A 13,417-nucleotide genomic window follows, 5' to 3' on the forward strand; every position below is an offset into this window, starting at 1 on the left:
ATCAAATCATAAGTTTTATAAAATTATATACTCATAATAAACTGCATAACAAAGCTTACTAAGGGTAATAAATGTATTTTGGTGTGGGTGTGTGTGTATATATATATATATATATATATATATATATATAATATAAATATATACACACACTTGCACACGTAGACAATTCGTGGAGACTCGATTGCCTCACGGGAAATGTCACATATCTTATAACAGAATCAAAAATAAATAGAAATTAATATTTCATATTTACACATTAAAGAATAATTGTATGGACAGACAAGTCGACAAACACAAAAACTTAAACGTAGCTGTCACATATGAAACATACCCACAAAAATTCAATTTTTAATAATATCAAGATACATTTCTCTCGTTTTTTGCTTTTGTCCCTAAACAATTTTATAGTATACATAAATTCTATCAATTGATCTGAGGTGATTCACAAAATTGCCTTGCCACTTCCTGTGTCTACGAAGGAGTAAGCTGTAGTGATTGGCAGGTGGAAGCAGCCAATCAGGAAGAGTCCAGTCCACGTGCAGCAGTGTGAAAACTGAGGAGAAATTGTTTGTATATGAAGGGATTTTTCCCTCAACAGAAAGACACTGAGGAAGAAAACGACATGAGGACTCCATGGGTGCCCCCAGCTCCAGTGAGTGAGTGACCAGCTTATTGTATGAATGCTTAAGATATTTCCATACACATATTTCAGACATATTCCATAAACCTCCTTTCATAGTTTGAGGAGCCCTTTTTTTTACTTTATGTGTGTGTGTGTGTGTGTGTAGCTGCATGCTGTTTGTGTGGTTGGTGTCTGGGGCTATCATCAGCATAACTGGAAAGAACCCATATCCCATATTGGGGGTTGAGGAACACCACGCCCCCCTCACCCCAGATGGCCTTCCTAAGTAAGACGGTAGCCACCAGAAGAGGACAGAGGAGAACATGAGTGTCCCCCTTTTTCTTTCTCTCTCTCTCTCTCTTTCTCTCTCTCACACACACAGACAAACACATAGGACCACATATGGCCCAGCCTCTCTCTCTCTCTCTCTCTCTCTCTCTCTCTCTCTCTCTCTCTCTCTCTCTCTTTTTCTCTCTCTGAAATTCATGCTTGGCCGAGAACCAGAGGAATTCTGGGAATGTCCTCGGTAAATATAACACTCTCAATAATAGTACTCCACGAAGCCGCTGGTGTGGACTTAGCCTACTTAACCAGGCCTCTGGGTCCTGGGACAGTCCGCTGGTGGCTCAGACAGGCTGCGACGTGCTCGCGTGTGTCGCTGCGGAAAGGGGAGGAGCTTCTGTGCGGCGCTGGCTAATCGCTTGCAGACGGCGGCCGTTCGTTCGCGCGATGGCGGGATGGCGGCTGTTCGTTCGCGCGATGGAGGGACGGCGGGCGTTCGTTCGTGTGATGGCGGGACGGCGGCTGTTCGTTCGCGTGATGGCGGCCGTTCGTTCGCGGGATGGCGGGACGGCGGGCGTTCGGCGGGTTCTGATGCTCGCTGCGTGACGCGGCTCCTCGCCCGTCGAAGCGTTCGCGGTCGAATTCCGCTCCGCTTTCCGCCTGCGTTTCATCACCCTGGTCTGACGGACGTTCGTAAGTTTAAGGCCCGAAACATACCCCGCGTAAGTATGCGAACGCAGACGCTTCGAGCTACGCAAAGTCGGTTTCACGCATCGTTACTTTTTAAAATGTGACGCAAGCGTGAGCTACAGATTCGAGCATCACAGCCAGGGGGCGCTATAGCTGCCAACAACAGGTTCAAGCCATCTTCCGTTTGTGCTTTCTTCTTTTCAGTCTTTTCAAAACTCTCCTGGACTCTGTGTCTGCAGTGCGTCGGCCTGCCGTTGAGTATGCGCAGCTGAGCTGTGTGTCTGCAGGGCGTCGGCCTGCCGTTGAGTATGCGCAGCTGAGCTGTGTGTCTGCAGTGCGTCGGCCTGCCGTTGAGTATGCGCAGCTGAGCTGTGTGTCTGCAGGGTGTCGGCCTGCCGTTGAGTATGCGCAGCTGAGCTGTGTGTCTGCATGAGTATGCGCAGCTGAGCTGTGTGTCTGCAGTGCGTCGGCCTGCCGTTGAGTATGCGCAGCTGAGCTGTGTGTCTGCAGTGCGTCGGCCTGCCGTTGAGTATGCGCAGCTGAGCTGTGTGTTTGCAGTGTATCTGCCTGCCGTTGTCATTTGCGTTTGCGCGCTTGCGTAGGGCCGGTTTCCGGCCTATAACTTACACATAACTGAGCGACACGGAGGACGCAGGAACATCTAGGCCCCCTACTGGTTGGATACGGTACATTGCTTTGTACGTGAAGTTCTGCAGTTGAAGGAGAAAGCTAGTGATATGACACAAGATACCGCCATCCCGTCAGGAACTAAGCCGACCATATCAAATGTACAAATCTGATATTAACGCCATAACTATCAAGCATTACAATATCATATGTGCCAGAACTTCAATCCTGTACAGTTTGTATTTAATTATCAAGTATCCAGAATTATAATACAAACACCTCCTCCATCATCAAACAAATAAAAACAATGTATGTTACATATCTACAGTTCAAGATGTACTATTTCAACAGAAATTCATGGGGAAGCTTATTCTTAAGTATTTACTTGTACGTGATGTGTTTAATTTATATATATATATATATATATATATATATATATATATATACTGTATATGCATATATGTACATATATATGGATATATGTACTAATAGTACATGTATATGTATGTGTAAAACATTGCAACAAGAAGAAAATAAATATATATTTTAAAATTGTAATCTTGTAATCAATTATTGGGCAGATCTGAAAAATGTTATTTCAGCATAAAAATCTAACAGTTGTAATAATAACAATAATAATTATAATAATAATAACAGCAATAATAACAACAACAACAAACAATCTGGCCTTTGAGTAAGAAAATGTGCTACACCACACATACCCTGCAAAGTTATTGTTTTTAGAGTGTTGGAATGACTGAGGAGAGGAATCTGTGGGTGGGGGCGGGACAGGTGGGGGGGGGGAGGGGGGGCCAGGAGAGGTTGTCCTTCCGCCCCGCTCTGTCTGTCTGTTTGGGCTGTGTGTCAGTCAGCGGTGGTTGAGAGGCAGTCTGCTGGATGGGGAGAGAGAGGTTGGTGCTGTCGGGGCGGGGGGGCGAGGGGGGGGGGGGTAGTGGGGGGGGCAGTGGCCTCCGCTCTTTCACCTCCTGATGTCGCTGGTCTCGGGGTCCTCCTGCTCAGTGGCGCCCCCGTCTGGCCCGGGGCGGCGGTGTCCAGTGCCGCGCCCCCGGTGGTGGTGGGGGCCCTTGCCTGGCTTGTCTTTGTCCGCTTGCCGCAGGATCTTGGGGTGCTCGGCGTCTGGGTGCGGGGGGGCGCCGTGGCGACGGTCCGGGGCGGGGGTGAGGGTGGAGCAGAAGCTGAGGGTCTCACAGAGGGCGCCCCAGTTCTGCTCGCACTGCAGCCGCACGCTCCTGCTGATGGCCTCCTTCACCTCCTCCCCACAGCCCAGCAGGATGTTCACCAGCTCCACGTACGGCCTGCAGAACCACAGACACGCCGGGTCAGAACCACAGACACGCTCGCTCAGAACTACAGACACACCCCGTCAGAACCACAGACACGCCGGGTCAGAACCACAGACATGCCCGCTCAGAACTACAGACACACCCCGTCAGAACCACAGACACGCCGGGTCAGAACCACAGACACGCCAGGTCAGAACCACAGACACACGCCCACTCAGAACCACAGACACGCCCCGTCAGAACCACAGACACACCCACTCAGAACCACAGACACGCCCCGTCAGAACCACAGACACACTCGCTCAGAACTACAGACACACCCCGTCAGAACCACAGACACACACCCAGTCAGAACCACAGACACACCCACTCAGAACCACAGACACACGCCCACGCAGAACCACAGACGCCCCGTCAGAACCACAGACACACGCCCGCTCAGAACTACAGACACACCCCGTCAGAACCACAGACACACCCACTCAGAACCACAGACACACTCGCTCAGAACCACAGACACGCCCCGTCAGAACCACAGCCATGCCCAGTCAGAACCACAGAAACACCCGGCCAAAACCACAGACATATGGCAATCAGAACCACAGACATGATTGGTCGGAACCACAGACACAAGCAGAACCACACACACATGATTGGTCAGAACTAAAGACACATGATTGGTTAGACAGCCAGGCCCAGTCAGAACCACAGACACATGGCTGTTTAGAACCACAGACATGCCCAGTCAGAAACACAGACATGCTTGTTCAGAACGACAGACACACAGCCGTTTAGAACCACAGACATGATTGGTCAGAACCAAAGGCAAGACCGGACAGAACTACAGACACACACCCAGTAAAAGCCACAGATGCACACCTGGTCAAAACCACAGACACGTGCCCGTTCAGAACCACAGACACACGCGGGATCAGACAGACACACAGACGTTAACCCCCCACAGTTCCTAGCTCACTGCTCACTCAGTCTGAGCTGCCAGTGGCTTTGAAGACTCAGAGCAGCAGAGAGGTGACATCACTGATGGGGAAGAGCGACACGCGTAGCCAGGAACACGCCCCCCCTCCCCCCCCAGCTTAAATAGCACAGCACAACGTCTCATTCAACCGCAGCGGGAGACATGAGTTCTGCCAAATACTGCCAGTGTCAATAATAATAATAATCATAATAGTCTGAACTTTACAGACGTGTGTAGGCCTTTCTGTTGGGTGCCGTTATGCGTTACACATTCTGAGCTGAGACCGAGGACAGAACTCGCCGCAAACCCGTCGGTTACATAAAGCTAATTAACCTGGAGGGCGGGTGCAGAACATGTACCGGCAGTGCCCCTTCCTCCTCCTCCTCCTCCTCCTCTCCCTCTCCTCCTCCTCTCCCTCTCTTCTCCCGTGGCCGTGCCAGATTCGGAATGTCTCCGGGCGCTTTTTTCGGCTAGCGTTGTTCCTCCTCACCGCCCCCTGCGTTTGTTCGCCAGGGTCCCGTGGCGTCGGCTGTGCCTAGCGCCCCCCTTCGTTAGCGCTTCGCGCTCTCTGGGGCGAGACCTGAAATGCCGAACGGCTTCGGGCGTTCCCCCGGCCCACGCGCGGCGTCCAATGGCGTGCGAGCGCCGGGCGAATGAGGGCTTAATTAACGTCACGCCGAAGGTACATCTAATCCGGCCTGTTCTGCGGAATAAAGGGCTCTGGGTTCAGACCTGCTGGAGCACGCAGCAGCGCTCTGCCGTTTGGTCGGTTGACATCAGCTCTGCGCTGGACTGGTTTTTTTTTGTGTGTATGGGGGCAGGGAGGGCGGGGGGGGGGGGGTAAAGAGTTAGATGTGGAGCAGTATTTTGAGGGCCCTGGTTGGAATAAGAAGGTCCCATAGGGGAGGGGTGGGGTGGGGGGGTATAGAGTTAGATGTACAACGAGGAGCATTGTTTTGAGGGCTCTGGTTGGGATGAGAAGGTCCCATAGGGGAGGGGTGGGGTGGGGGGGTTAATAGTTAGATGTAGAGTGAGCAGCAGTGTTTTGAGGGCCCTGGTTGGGATGAGAAGGTCCCATAGGGGAGGGGTGGGGTGGGGGGTGGGGGGGTGAATAGTTAGATGTAGAGTGAGCAGCAGTGTTTTGAGGGCCCTGGTTGGGATGAGAAGGTCCCATAGGGGAGGGGTGGGGGGGTTAATAGTTAGATGTAGAGTGAGCAGCAGTGTTTTGAGGGCCCTGGCTGGGATGAGAAGGTCCCATAGGGGAGGGGTGGGGGGGTTAATAGTTAGATGTAGAGTGAGCAGCAGTGTTTTGAGGGCCCTGGCTGGGATGAGAAGGTCCTGCAGTGCTGTGGGTTCCGGGGCGGGTACTCACCCCTTGGGGAAGAGGTTCTGGAAGTGGATCATCTCCACCATGACGTTGACGTTGTCCTTGGCGGCGGCGCAGAGGTTGTGCTTGAGGTAGCACTCGCGCTGCAGCTGGGACACCATGTCCTTGACGGCCAGGCACTTGCGGCTGACGCAGCTGAACTTGTGGCGCAGGCCGTGGGCCATGCACTTGAGCGCGTCTTTGATGAAGGACTTCCCCTGCGCGGACCACACAGACACAGGGGCACACGCCCGCCTTCAGCCTCGGCGGGGCGCGGGCCGGGCGCCAGCACCCAGCTGCCAGCCGTTCACACCAACAGGACTTTCTTATTTTTAAAAAAACTTTGATTATTATTATTTCTACGTCACCGCCCGTCACGCGCCCAGCCCACAGGCGGCCGGGAACACGTGGCAGTGAAGCGGAGTCGTTTTTTTGGCTAGCGAAATCTGGCGCCGAGCGGCGGACCTTAAACCCACTGGTGCCCTCCCTGGCTCAGGCGGAGGCACACAGTGCCGCTCTGTGCTCCGCGCTGAGTTCGGCTGAAGCCCGTCCCAGACGCTGCTCAGACTCCACGTGACACCCTGCCCCTGCCCCTACCCCTCTCCCTGCCCCTACCTCTACCCCTACCCCTCTCCCTGCTCCTACCCCTGCCCCTTCCCCTCCCCCTCTCCCTGCCCCTCTCCCTGCCCCTACCCCTGCCCCTACCCCTCTCCCTGCTCCTACCCCTACCCCTCCCCCTCTCCCTGCCCCTCTCCCTGCCCCTACCCCTCTCCCTGCTCCTACCCCTGCCCATGCCCCTCCCCCTGCCCCTACCCCTCTCCCTGCTCCTACCCCTGCCCCTACCCCTCTCCCTGCTCCTACCCCTGCCCCTACCCCTCCCCCTGCTCCTACCCCTGCCCATGCCCCTCCCCCTGCCCCTACCCCTACCCCTACCTGTGAGGTGGGTGGGGCAGAGCGAGGGGGGGCTGTGTAGTGTACCTGTGAGTGGGGTGGGGGGGGAGCGCATGGTGTACCTGTGAGGGGGGTGGGGGTGGGGGTGGAGCATGGCGTACCTGCGAGGGGGGGGTGGGGGTGGGGGTGGTGCGAGTACCTGCGAGTCGAACTTGCCGGCGTTGTGCAGGAAGGTCATGCAGATCTCCTGCAGGCCCTGGATCTCGCAGGAGTTGTTCTCGAAGCACTCGAACACGCCGCAGCCCACGTCGCCTGCGCTCACCAGGCAGTGCTGGATCTCGGCTGGAACCACAGAGGGAGGGGGGCGGGGGCCCCCGCTCGTTTCCGTTACACACACTGAAACATGCCCCCCCCCCCCCCCGTCACCCGACACCGACCCTGCCCCGCCAGCCCGCTCTCTCTCTCCATGCGGAACAACAACATCAAAGACTTTTCAAAGATCCATCACTTGAACCCGCACATTCTTTTTACTCCATAACAAACAGTACCGCAGTCGTACGGTTTTGAAGGCCGGGAGTGTAGTTCTAAGTTTACCACGTTGCCCCAAGCCAGTGGTCAGAGTTTGGAAGGCGACCTGCTCTCTGCAAAAATCCGCCGGGATGTTTTCTGGGGTGGATACGGGCCGTCGATGCACCCGCGGAACACCTCCGTCTCAGGTGTCCCGCGGTCAGGCCCGAGGCCTCCAGCAGAATCCGGCTCACTGGCTCGCTGGCCGTACAGCTGCGATGATTTAATGACCGTCTCCCCGGGGCCGCAGCTGACCTACATTATGATGGGGGGGGGGGGGGGGGGGGGCGGGTGACTATGGGCCACGAATCGCCGTCCGCTGTCGCAATCGCCCGGAGACGGGCCAGATGTACGGGCCGCTCTGCCAGAAACCGCTGCTGGGCGTCTGGTGACAAAGTGGTTACCGTGCAGGAATTTGGGACCAGCGAGAGAAACGCTGGTCCCCCCACCCCCCCACCCCTTCCCTCCTGCAGTTACAGCCTAATCCGTCTGATCCTTATGTAATTGCAGTTTAAACTAAACGAGTAAAGCTACTCTCATCAAGCCAGTGTTGTGAATTCTGAAAGTACGTTTCCGTTCGCCGTTGCTGTTGTCGTACGCTGTCGGCTGAACGTGACGCAGAACGTGCGCTGGTGGAGAGACGGCTTTGAGTGACGGTGCTGCTCGGGTCTGCGTCTGAGCGAGGCTCATCGTGCTAGCGCGCGCTCTCTCTCTCTCTCTCTCGAATCTGACTGGCAAGGGAGAGAAAAAAGGTTCGCGATACGGAGGCGCGAAGAAGAACTGGGACGATGGACGTATGTGGGGCACCGGGCGATTATCTACACCTCGCACCCGTGGAGATACACGAGAGCGACACTTTTTTTTTTTCTTTTCCCGAAGCCAAAAACGAGAGCTGGGGGTGGGGGGGGGGGGGGCACGGGCACGACGGGCGGGCGTGATGAGAGGGGCAGTTGAGTGTCACTCTGCGACAGAATTCCGCTGCAATGCCCCGCAGGAGAGCACAGTGGTGCATTGCAGGTGGGAGGGAAATGTACAGAATATGTTCTCACTATTACATAATCAACAGGTTTTTTTGGGGGGTTTTTTTTCCCTTGCAAAGGTATGATGTCGATTAGTGTAACATAAACGCATTCGAATACTATCTGGCATCCCCAGTCAGCAGTGTGAAATGCCTCCAGTTTCAAATTAAGGATATAATCTGTAGCACAGTGTTTTTATTTTTTTTCTCCCATCCCTCTAAAATTGGGATGGAACATTTTAAATCGCTCTGTATGGTTTCACTTTAAAAGCCGTGGTCTGTGCACGCAGAGATGGTCAGAGGTCACTATGTCATACGCCTTACAAAGTGAAGTTACACAGAATAGATTAATAGCCAACACATGAACTTGATATATGACTGTGTTCTACGAAAGGGGGCCAGAGGCGTCGGGTTTGGGGGGTGGGGGGTGGCGGTGGAGGTTTGAGGCGAGGAGGCTCGCGCACCTTTGGGGTGCCCCCTTTCAGTACTGGAGTCTATTTTTAACTCTGGATTTAAGCGCGTGGTGGGTGCAGCAGCATTCGCAAGGCGAAAGACCATCTGCTCTGCGTTTACACAAGTGATTCATGCACACGATAGATAACGATAACCCATTAGTTACAGATTTACGGTCCGACCGGAGCACATGTTCCAGAATGCTAGGGCCCAAATACTTTCCATTTTTTGTAGGTGGTTACAACAGCGTTGCCAGGGGTTAGAATACTGTTTGCAGACTACTCCAGCCAGAAAAAAAGACTCGAAAGTGCCTGTTTGGTGATATTATCCCGTTAGTGGAATATTGTTACGACTTGGAATTTACAGTATTTCTCGAGAGAGAGAAAATGAAAGTAGTTCGGCCTAGATGTGGGGGGAAAAGGATATCATATCAAGAACGGAATTCTGCCTGAAGGCTTACGCGGTACTTCCTAAAGAGAACATTTAACTAACAAGCAGTACAGCCGGTCAAATGCAACGCGACCACCAGCATTTTACCTCATAACGTCCAAACGTCTCCAATTCGCGCGATCGCAGCGAAGTCTAGCGCTGCAGTGTTTGGTGGCCGAGCATACAGCATGAATGGGGCCGGCTGAACCGTCTCTCCGGCGACGGAGTGTGCGGATTAACTCATTACATTCAGTAAACTTTGTGGGTGACTTATCAGATGGTAGCAGACGAACCGGTTTTCTTTTTTTGTAATATTCCATTACACAGAATGACCTTATATTATGGGCAAAAAATAAATGATCAGACCAAACAAATCACGCGCATCGTTCACTTTCCTGTATAAACCGGCGTTCCGAATTGCTGGTTCGAGATCAGTGGTTCAGTTCTTTTCCATTCTGAGACCTAACATCTGTCAATTCCAACGCCTCGTAACATATTCCACTGTAGAACATCTGTATCGATTTGAGAAATCCCGGTCGACAACAGAAAGCGCTTCTGTGACAACACGGTGTCGAACTTCGTTTCGCGCGCTCTCGGGGAAAGCGAGCCGCCTGGCTGCAGTGCTTGTGTTGGCATTTGTGTGGGAATGTGCTTGGATCGCACGAGCCGGCCGCAACGTGCATTGAATTTCACAGCGTTGTGACGGGCTGAGAGATTCTTCTGTGTAAAACTGCATAACGAACGGTCTCTTTATTTTCTGGTGATAATTCGGAGTGAACGTTGTTTTTTCTGGTGATAATTCGGAGTGAACGTTGTTTTCGCGTGCACGTTGTGTGCCAAGGTTTGGTTGTGTTTAATAAGCATTCTTTTTTTTTTTTTTATTTGATTTATTTGATTTATTCATTTTTTTTCAGTGACTTAAGGGTTCGGCGTGAGACCAAAATGGGACCTCGCCGTAGTCCACAGATGACGGCTCGAATCCTGTCACCTCGTCAGTATTCCACAGGGATATTGCATCATTCTGCATTACTCTACTTGTGTCCACAACTACGTGTTAACCTCACGGAGAATAATTTAAAGTTTGCTAATTGTTGCACCCGAATCCAAGAAATGTAAAACACACTGTCACAGTTACTGTATCGGTTTAGTATTAATCCCAGTCGATTTCATTTTTCACGTGTATTTATTTAAAATGCATTCTAATGAGGTTTTTCACCATTGACACTTGCGTGTCTGCATGGTATGATTTATAGGCTACGGTCACATACAGGCTAACTTTCACCCTCAATATCCTGAAAGGAATTCACTAGACGGAATAAACACACGCAAACAGCTTTAAGAGGTGCGACCGTATACATTACCTAGGCTACCTTGCGCCGTTCTATTAATAGTTTACTAAGATATTGGATTTCTGTCCGCGTGTATTTACCAGGCATCGGCTTTCTTTTTAATCGGAAAAGGTAATGTCGTCTGCCAGACACGCTGCGTCCACATTCCTCCATGTGTGTGAAAAGAAGTAGCGATTTATACAGTGGAGTGGACAGGCAATAAGTGTGTTCCACAGCGAACCCCCCAAAGCCCATTCTGTGCTAGAGAGCACGTGCATACAGTAGGCTGTGTAGCTAGCCGGTCGCCGATTTCATCAGCAAGCGGTGGATGTTCTGTGGAGTGACCGGCAATGCCGGCTCGGAGTACATCGTCCGCCGGCTGCCGGTCCGTTCACTTACCTGTGTTTTGTAAGGAAAGACGTCCTTTCTGGCTTGCCGGTTTTTCTTGTGGGTTTTCGTGAAAATCGATCATATCCGTCCCCACTACTTGCTCAAAAACTGAAAGCACCAAGAGCGCTATTGCAAATCTCACCAACATTGCTGGTTGCAATGACATTGGATCTAATCTACAATGTCAACGGACGACTGTTTATTTTTCTATTTTAGCACGCCGGTTGTCTCTTGGATTAATGTAGCAACAGTGTTGTAATCGCTGCTGTGGGTAGCGCTCATGAGTGAGCGTTGAAACGGGGTGGATGCTGCCTATATTTCCTGAAGCTCTGGTGTCATTTTTGATGAAGGAGTTAAGCAGGTGTTGTCATTCGTGGTTCCCGACCAATCACAAACACAGGCATCACGTCCAAGGTTGAGAGGCGTGTCCGTAGTGAAAGTTCTCTCTGCTTGCTACAAACTTAAGTTGTAAAGCGTACATGTGTAGGCGGCGATTTACCTGACAAATGTTTGGGTTTGAAGCCTTTAACTATATAACCAGTGTACAAGAGTCCTAAAAATCGAAAGAATGCTAATTATATATGTAATGCATAGACTCGGTGTTACTGCACGTGTGCTCTAAAATGTGAGCCCATCTTTATAATCCCATTATATTATCATTCCGTTTGACTCAACCAGCCAGCTGCGAGGGAGGGCGTGAGAGAGACTCGCTACAGTGCAGTGGCATAGCCTAGTTTTAGACGGCTGCCAGGCTTTATTGAGGGAAGAGAAAAGTTTTCTGAATCCAAGAGAAACACTGGACTGAAACAACGGGAGTAAAACTGGAAGCAGGAAGTAAAACGGGTAGCGGGAGAGTTACGCTGTCGATGCTTTCTGGGCAGTACGTCTCACGGTCGCATCAGAACTCCACAGTTCCCTCGCGCTCTCCTCTGCGCGAGCGCACCGGAGACGCAGCTCCCTAGCTTTGTGACGCCGAACAGAGGTGCAGTTTCACCGGGAAATGTTGCGCCTGCCCAGTGGGGGAAAAAATGCATTTGCGGGAGTCTGCTGTCTTAAGAGACCACCTGGCAGATCACCTGCCAAGCTAAACATCTAAACTGGCAACCTTACATTCGGGCCATGTGTCAGAAGCGCCCATTAATAGATCATCTGTTAGAGCTGTAATTTCAAAAATGATACTGGAATGCTTTCCAAAGTTAAAATACAAGCTCTATGTGCATAAATAAGGAAAATATGCTAAAATAATTCAAATAAATAGGGATGAGACTGCCAACCTCTCTCCCACTGACAAATACAAATTCCACGCATGTTTGTTTATTTATTTATTTATTTATTGTCTTGTTAATGACAGTGACATTTTGTTTAGTCCTTATGTTGTCAATAATACAATAAATTGTGAAAGATCTGAAGATCTGCGCCCTGGAGCAGCTCCTGCCCTGCACGCCTCAGATGAACAGTGTCTCTATCGGTGTTGATTGACTCATTAAATAAAAATGTAATTACTGTGCAGCCGAAGGTGGGGACGCGGTGCTCGGACGGACACGCGACCAGGAGCGGTCGCGTGCGGAGAAATGCTCCCTCTGCTTTGTGAAATGTCCCTCTATCCCGGTAATGGCCGAAACTAGTCACCTAATGTTCGTCGGCCTTTGGTTCATTTAGTTTTATTTTATTCTTTTAAATTTTTTTTTTTTTTTTTTACAAGATGCAAAAAGCCCGTCGAGCACTGCCCGCGCGCCTTCCCTGGGTGGCGGTCCATAAAGGCAATTAAAGAAGGGCTCTGAGTAATAAAGATACGTCTCATCTCAGCTCGTTATCCGCGTGGTGTAAGTGTACGTCAAGTTCACTTAAAGGGGGGGGGGGGGGGGGGGGGGGGGGGGGGGGGGGGGGGGGGGGGGGGGGGGGGGGGGGGGGGGGGGAGGGGTGTAATAGTGGTAACGGTTGGCATGGATTGCATCATTCAGCCCGCACCACCGCCACCTCCTAAATCTTTGCAGCTGTTCCGCACATAGGGGTGTACATCCACGTGACAGCCATTATAGGCTACCACACACTCACTGGGACGGTAGTTTGCGCTCGGTTGTGGTGTCGCTCCCAAATTCAGCAGCGCAAATTCATCCTGTATATATGATTCTGATACTGTTCAAAGCCACTATCGCCTGAGATTTGTGTAAGGGTTCTGTAAAAGAGTGCCATATGTCAGATTTAAATAACGCCCTAGTGCTCATTAATCTCTCAGCTGAATGTAGTAAATACATTATAAGGGGCTTCAGCTGATAAAGCAACACTCATGGTTTGATGTCACTCAAACCACGAAGCTGTCATCCTGAAACTGAGCGTGCTGACTGAATTACTTCACAGATGCAGAGGTTGGGTAGAACTGGAAATTCATGTGTAAAGTGGGGTAAAAGATAAATGACATTTCAGTTGAGGTGTGTGTGTATATGTGTGTGTGCGTGCTTTTATATTTTTGCATG

At 51.3% G+C, this 13,417-nt stretch overlaps 1 protein-coding gene across 1 annotated transcript; it reads right to left on the reverse strand.

The window, feature by feature from the left end:
* Positions 1-3,156: 3,156 nt before the first annotated feature.
* stc2a (stanniocalcin 2a) lies at positions 3,157-11,273 on the reverse strand. Its single transcript, XM_035410517.1, has 4 exons — positions 10,953-11,273; positions 6,958-7,100; positions 5,874-6,085; positions 3,157-3,537 (listed from the first exon to the last, which is right to left on the reverse strand). Exons 1-4 carry the CDS (start codon positions 11,107-11,109, stop codon positions 3,201-3,203), a joined length of 849 nt encoding a protein of 282 aa, XP_035266408.1. The 5' UTR covers positions 11,110-11,273; the 3' UTR covers positions 3,157-3,200.
* Between the last annotated feature and the right edge of the window lie 2,144 nt (positions 11,274-13,417).

Source organism: Anguilla anguilla, chromosome 3 (assembly GCF_013347855.1).
Source record: "Anguilla anguilla isolate fAngAng1 chromosome 3, fAngAng1.pri, whole genome shotgun sequence".
NCBI classification, from domain to species: Eukaryota; Metazoa; Chordata; class Actinopteri; order Anguilliformes; family Anguillidae; genus Anguilla; species Anguilla anguilla.